At 37.4% G+C, this 7,450-nt stretch overlaps 2 protein-coding genes across 2 annotated transcripts; both read left to right on the top strand.

Annotated features, from left to right (window-relative positions):
* The first annotated feature begins 535 nt into the window (after nucleotides 1-535).
* LOC114758171 (cytochrome P450 83B1-like) lies at nucleotides 536-2,116 on the top strand. Its single transcript, XM_028947190.1, has 2 exons — nucleotides 536-1,417; nucleotides 1,508-2,116. The coding sequence occupies exons 1-2, from the start codon at nucleotides 536-538 to the stop codon at nucleotides 2,114-2,116; spliced, it is 1,491 nt and encodes a 496-aa protein (XP_028803023.1).
* Nucleotides 2,117-2,912: 796 nt separating this feature from the next.
* On the top strand, nucleotides 2,913-4,831 carry LOC114758185 (cytochrome P450 71A1-like). The gene is made up of 2 exons (XM_028947209.1): nucleotides 2,913-3,830; nucleotides 4,034-4,831. Exons 1-2 carry the CDS (start codon nucleotides 2,946-2,948, stop codon nucleotides 4,655-4,657), a joined length of 1,509 nt encoding a protein of 502 aa, XP_028803042.1. The 5' UTR covers nucleotides 2,913-2,945; the 3' UTR covers nucleotides 4,658-4,831.
* Nucleotides 4,832-7,450: the final 2,619 nt, after the last annotated feature.

The following is a 7,450-nucleotide window of genomic DNA, read 5'->3' as shown; positions in this document are numbered from 1 at the left end:
AAAAACGTACCAAATGCTAATATTATAAACTTTCATTACATTGTCATTACACTACCCTGCACTGGATTGCAGGATATAAATTGAAACAAATAACCCTTAGTTTTTTCTTTTGCCCCACCCGTCTAGGAAAAGCCAAAGTAACTGCCCATTAATGTCCTCTTCAAAACCTAAGTCCACACCAATACTAAGCTTACACTAGGCTAGCTAGGTAACGTGTTTACTCTTTAAGCATGCATGTCGCTTTTAAAATTGTTTCCAAATTAAATAGGAGTGTCTCGCCTTTTGATAGGCCAGATCGGGTCATGTGATGATGTGGCCTACAGGCATTTGGGTTAAGCACGTGATTGAATATGAGAAATATCTTATGGCAATTCTTTCCCCTTTTCAATTTTTCTCCATATCCATTTACCCGTTCATCATTTTGTGAACCTAAACGATCGAATTTTAAATCATAAACTGTAACCATACCACTTTTATATATATCTTAGATCCAGGTTCCTAACTCCACACACTTAATTCGTACCGCACCAAAAGTATGGTGATACTTTTAACTCTCTTCTCATCCATCTTCCTCATCTTTCTTATCCGCAGAACAAGAAGAATAAGAGCACGGCTTCCACCAGGCCCTTCGGGTCTTCCTCTCATAGGCAATCTTCACCAGCTTTCCAGGTCTTCCCCACATAGCTATCTATGCCATCTTTCCCAACAATATGGCCCTCTCATGTTCCTGCGCTTTGGCCTCAAGCCCGCCATTGTTGTTTCCTCGGCCAAAATAGCCAGACAAGTCATGAAAACCCACGACCTCGTATTTGCTAGCAGACCATCTTTGCTTGGTCAACAGAAATTGTCGTACAACGGCTTAGACGTGGCTTTCGCACCTTACAGTGACTATTGGAGAGAAATGAAAAAATTGTGTGTCCATCACCTGTTTAGCTCTCGGCGCACCCACTCGTTTCGTCCCGTTCGGGAAGACGAGGTTGTGCGAATGATTCGAAACTTGTCACTGTCTGCTGCTTCTCACAAAGTAATCAACCTGAGCGAGAGGTTAACGTTTTTCACCAGCACTTTGATATGTCGGATTGCTTTCGGGAAAAGGCATGATTTGGAAGACCAAGGACGTGAGAGAAGTAGATTTCATGGACTGCTAAATGAAGCTGAGGCATTATTGGTCGAATTGTATTTCTCAGACTATCTGCCATGGTTGGGGTGGGTTGATAGACTCAGAGGACTTCTCAGTCGTCTGGATAAAACCTTCAAGCAACTTGACATGTTCTACCAACAAGTCATCAACGATCACATAAATGCAACAACACCTCCTGCCGACCAACAAGACATCATTAATATCCTTCTTCAAATAATGGATTCTCAATCGTCCTCGTTTGATCTCAGTTTAGATCACATCAAGGCTTTGCTCATGGTAATATTGTCTCCATTTTCTATGATAAACAAGAGTCTTTTTTTTCTTTTCTTAAAGGTTATTCAATTTCTGTTATATATGTGGATGCAGAATATATTTATAGCAGGAACAGACACGAGTGCAGCAACAATAGTTATGGCAATGACCTCATTGATAAAGAATCCCAGGGTAATGAAGAAAGTACAAGATGAAATCAGAAAGTTATATAGTGAGAAAGAATTCATAAGTGAAGAGGATATTGAGAGGCTTCCTTACCTCAAAGCAGTGGTGAAGGAGACTCTGAGACTGTTTCCACCTACTCCCTTGCTTCTGCCAAAAGAATCCATGGACAGGTGCAGCATAGAAGGTTACGAGATTCAACCAAAAACTATGGTTTTAGTGAATGCGTGGGCTATAGGGAGAGACCCTGAGACATGGGAAGAGCCAGAACAGTTTTATCCAGAAAGGTTCTTCAACAACTGTTCAGTAAACTTCAAAGGCCAAGATTTTGAGCTGATTCCATTTGGAGCTGGTCGCAGGATTTGTCCCGGAATGCTCATGGCAGTAGTCACAGTGGAGCTTACACTTGCTAATCTTCTTCACTGTTTTGATTGGGAATTGCCTGCTGGGATTGAGGAGCATGACATTGACACCGAAGTCACACCAGGAATAGCTGTGAACAAGAAAAATGATCTTTTCTTAGTCATTAAGAACCCATAATACACATCCACGTGGTCACCTGCTATTTTTGTGTGCGTGGAATCCTTCCCGGTATTTAAGATTGCACTGTAGCTGTCTCAAACTTTCACTTCCGTCTGCTCACTTGTTCGCTTCAATAAAATGACGTCGAGTTCATGATTTTTCATTTCCTTCTAAGAATTTAACTTTTCACGATAATATCTTGCTCTGGTATTTAAGCTGTAGTTATACACCTCCTCACGTAACTATTATTTTATATTTATATATAATTTCAAGTTATTTACAAGCAAATTGTGATTTATTTACAAGAAGATTGTGATATGATTGAACTTTGTCTTATTCACGCTATTTTAAAATAATAAAATTCTTCATTAAGTATTCAAGAAACACATTACAAGAAATTAAAATACAATCAAAAGCGCGAGTTTTCCCCCCCTCAAAGCATGCTCTCGAACAAATTTGGATAATGTGTGGGCGGAGTGATTTAAACTCACAGGCTCACAGCCCAATGTTGCTCTTGGGCCATACCGAAGGAAACAATTTATATAAAAATATACTCCTCCGATCCTAAATGTAAGACTCTTATACTAATGTGTATAAGGGTCTTACATTTAGGACCGGAGGAATATATCTATAAATATACACAGAGTGTCCGTCCCATATTTAAATGCACACGCAACTACGTTAGGTGGTTTTCCCTTTCAGTCTCTAGTCCGGAAAAAAAAAAAACCACGGATTTGTCAGTAATATTCACTTGCATAAATAATTCCAAATTGAGACTTCCGTTCTATAAAATGTAAAGCGACTGACGCACTTTAGCCGGCGGAAAGCAGATAGAAGCTGCAAAATCATGCTTTTTCTAATCGCCCTTCTCTTTATCCCTTTCATCTTCTTCTACCTTCTTCATAAACAAAGAACCACCGCCTCGCTTAACATCCCTCCTGGTCCTCCAGGCCTTCCTCTTATCGGCAACCTTCATCAGCTTCCGAGCTCTGACCTTCACCTCCACCTATGGCGTCTCTCCAACCACTACGGCCCTCTCATGCACTTGCGCCTCGCTTCCATACCAACTCTGGTTGTTTCCTCCGCAAAAATGGCTGAGCTCTTCCTCAAAACCCATGACCTCCAAATGGCCAGTCGCCCATCCTTGCTCGGTCAGAGGAAATACAGCTATGATTGTTCAGACCTGGTTTTTTCACCCTACGGCGATTACTGGAGAGAACTCAGAAAGCTCTGTGTCGTTCATTTGTTCAACACCAAACGTGTTCAGTCTTTTCGCTCTCTCCGGGAAGACGAAGTGCTCCGAATGATGAACAATATATCAAAGTCGGCTTCCCTGAATCAAGTCACAAACTTGAGCGAGGCGGTGATGCGTCTGACAAGCAGCATAATTTGCAGAGCTGCTTTTGGAAAGAGATATGAAGATGAAGGAAACAAAAGGAGTCAGTTTCATGGGATGTTGAATGAAGAACAAGCCATGATCGCTGCGTTTTACTTCACAGACCATTTACCTTTCATCGGGCACTGGATTGATAGGCTCAGGGGATTATTATCGCGGCTCGAAAAAAACTTCACGGAATTGGATAATTTCTTCCAGCAGATCATCGATGATCACATCCATTCAAAAGCACGAAAATCCGACCAAGAAGAAGACTTCATCGATGTCTGTCTTGGATTGACGAAGGATACATCTTCATTCGAACTCTCATTGACTAGCATCAAAGCCTTACTTACGGTATTACTCTTAACCTTTTCACCGTTTCAAACCTGAAATTAAATAAATATTTTAGGCAGAATGCTTATGGCGTAGACTCTTAAAAGGCTTGCCGTGCACTGATAAAATACATATGTTTGGATACAATATAATATACTCATTAGATTGGGACAAGCATGAGAGTGTCTTACAATAATAAAATATAGTGAATTATTTGGGTGCAGGATATATTCATAGCTGGGACTGACACCGGGGCGGCGACGCTGGTATGGGCCATGACGGCTCTCATTAAGAATCCAAGAGTGATGAATAAAGTCAAAGAAGAAATCAGAAATTTAAAGCCGAGAAAAAGCTTCATTGACGAAGATGATCTCCAAAGGCTTCCTTATCTGGAGGCGGCAGTGAAGGAGACACTGAGAATGTACCCACCAGCGCCATTAATGGTACCGAGGGAAGCGACTGAGAAATGCCAGATCGGTGGGTATGACATAGAAGACAAGAGTGTGATATATTTCAACGTGTGGGCCATAGGGAGGGACCCAGAGGCATGGGAGCAGCCAGAAGAGTTCAATCCAGAAAGATTTGAAGGTAGGTCTGTGGATTTCAGCAAGGGACAAGGATTTGGGTGGATACCGTTTGGAGGAGGAAGAAGAATATGTCCAGGAATACAACTGGGAGTTGTAACAGTGGAGCTAGCACTTGCTAATTTACTCAACTCTTTCGATTGGGAACTCCCCAAAGGGATGAAAGTGGAGGACATAGACACTGATGTTCTTCCTGGAATCGCCATGCACAAAAAGAATGCTCTTTGCCTTATGCCCAAGAAATTACAGGACTGCATAGTTTAGTCAAATTACTTTTCCGCCAATCATTTAGCAGTTTCCACCAAATATAAGATCGTAGATTCCATCCTGCTTATAATCCTGCCTTGTTAAATTTAGGGTTGATGTATTGGGTCGCGTGTTTATGGTATAATAATGAAAGATGTATTGGATGCGCACATCACTCTTGACCTGATCCAACCTCGAAGCCTCTGCACATTTGTGTGGTAAGTAAATAATAACAAACCACTTGGAACAAAAAATATAATAGGAACAACATCAAATCATTAATCAGCAATGACGTTAGTTCGCACAAAAAATAATTTAAGCAACGTACGTGTTCAGCAGCTAGAAATATTTTTTCGTTGTTAATGGATAAATCACGCAAGACTGAGCTTCATTGAGTTGACTTAGTTAGCAGGTTGCAACTGAAAAGAATAAAATTGGTGAGATAAATTTTCTTAAACAAAGATTTTAGTACGACTAAGATATAAGTATGCCGTAATGTATCTGTGAAGGTCAAACTGATAGAAATAAAGAAAACAAAGGAAGAATACGTACAGCCGCGAATGCCGGGCATTCTTTATGCTGATTAGTGAACGTGAAGGTTTGCAAAGAAATGAAAACAGCTCTCATAATTTGAAGGCTTCAACTGTCATAGTAATTTGACAATCGGATACGGATTGAATTTATTTTCATTCAACAATTGCAGAGCCTGTAACCAGTAGTATTGATGCAGTACATTGATCGTCAAAGTGAATCATTTTTAAACTGAAAATTAATCAGCAAGCCTCCATGATCGCTGAATTTTAAAACTAAGACTTGGCGATTCCGAAAGGTAATCTTAAGGTAGGTGCGGATTACCACCCACCACTTGTATTATACTCCTCCGGTCCTTAATATAAGACCCATTTAACTAATTTGATTAGATTAAGGAAGTTAGGTAAATTAGTTAATGATAAGAAAATGACACATTTTTCCTAAAATACCATAATAATCTTTTTTAATACCCCCTCCCCCTCTTTTACTTGATTATGGTTGGGGGAGTATCCATAGGGGTAATTTAGAGAAAATTAAAAAATATGAGAAATGAGTCTTATATTTAGGACCAAAACTAACTCAAGAATTGAGTCCTATATTAAGGACCGGAGGAGTATTATATTACGAGTATAATATTATACTACCTTCTACTATTAATACAGGACGTGACTAGTTGACTAATCTGAGTAAATTAAGAAAATTAGTTAAACTAATTATTTATAATAAATATGTGTCGTCTTCTTTAAAATACCCTTACTAATCATATGTATTAGCTAGAATTACTATTTGATGAAATATTTACCATGTACAACCATTATAAGGACTACCTTAAAAAAATAGATAAATATAAGAGACAAAGTGGATTGAAATCTTATATTTAGTACCAAACTGAATGTCAAACTGGCTCTTATATTAAGAAACAAAAATATTACAAACTATATAGGGGTTGAATTTAGATCTAAATACATTTTATCTTTCAAATTTATAATTTTTTATTCAAAATATTCCTATTAATTATAAGAGATTTTCACCAAGTAATAGTTTCAATGTATATAATTAAAAAAAAGTATTTTAAAAAAGCTAACATGTGATTTTTATAAATAACTAACTTAATTAATGTTTTTAATACTACTTCTGATACTAAATATAAAAACTAGTTAGAGATTCAATTTAATTCTAAATATAAGAGTCAATCTACTTTGTTTTCTCATATTTATTTTTATCCAAAGTAACCTGTATTAAAAAGTTTTATTCTAATACACATGATTAATAAAGATATTTTAAAAAAAAACATCCATTACAAAAACTAAATTAATTTTCTAACTATTCACAAATTAATTACCTCTTGTATCATGAAGCAGATCTAGTATTTCTAAATTAGTAATCTATTACATTGTTCATAAGGGATGTTTGGACCGTAATTGTATGCTCGACACCTGACATGGCATCCGTTCGGTGAATTTGGAGGATTGCAAGAAAAGAAGGAAGCCAAAATTCATTCAATATTGCCGGCCGAAGATAGGGAAACTCACTAGAAATTGCCTTCTTATGGGACGTGGCACACTCGCACAGGTAGCCCCAGTTGAACACCCAACCACCCCCCCCCCCCCAAAAAAAAAAAATTTGGTCCAAAAATAGCGTTCCTCAAGTAATTCAATGCGCTTGCTTATGGCTTTATTGCCATGTCGAGTAACATCGTGTTTCCTAAACAAACGGGTTCGCAAAATACAAACTAAATGATAATTGCACAAGCCCAAGTACCTTTACGATCGTCCTTTCGCATTGGATGCACCGAGCTTCCGGATTACGTTAATACACCTTCCTATACCATTTTTATTTTTAATATAAAAACTAATTAATTAATTAAATTAGATTAAAAAATTGAGTTAACTATTTATAATAATAAATATCATCTTTTTAAAATACCTTTTCTAATCAATGTTGATTAACTATTATTATTATAAAAATTATTTTAAAAAAATAAATTAAAATCTTAAATTCAAACAAATAAAAATCAAATAAATTCTTTCTTGAGAACCAAAATAGTAGTATTAAATAGTATCGTGTGCAATCAAAAATACGGCCACAAACTACAATAAAATTGGAAAAGTCTGTTGATGCAATTTTGATGATAATCCGTCATTAAATAATTAAAAGATCTGTTGCCGAGAAATTAAAACCACACATGAATCTCAAAACATGACTTGATAGGTGATCATTCCAACTCAACTTTCTGTCTTCATTTCTCTTGGAACTTGCTGGTGAGAGCATTTTGCCTTC

This window comes from Neltuma alba, unplaced genomic scaffold (genome assembly GCF_004799145.2).
Source record: "Neltuma alba isolate B1F8T4 unplaced genomic scaffold, ASM479914v2 tig00010672_pilon, whole genome shotgun sequence".
Lineage (NCBI taxonomy): Eukaryota > Viridiplantae > Streptophyta > Magnoliopsida > Fabales > Fabaceae > Neltuma > Neltuma alba.
Note: the sequence above shows the minus strand (reverse complement) of the source record. Positions and strands in the feature narration are given on the sequence as shown.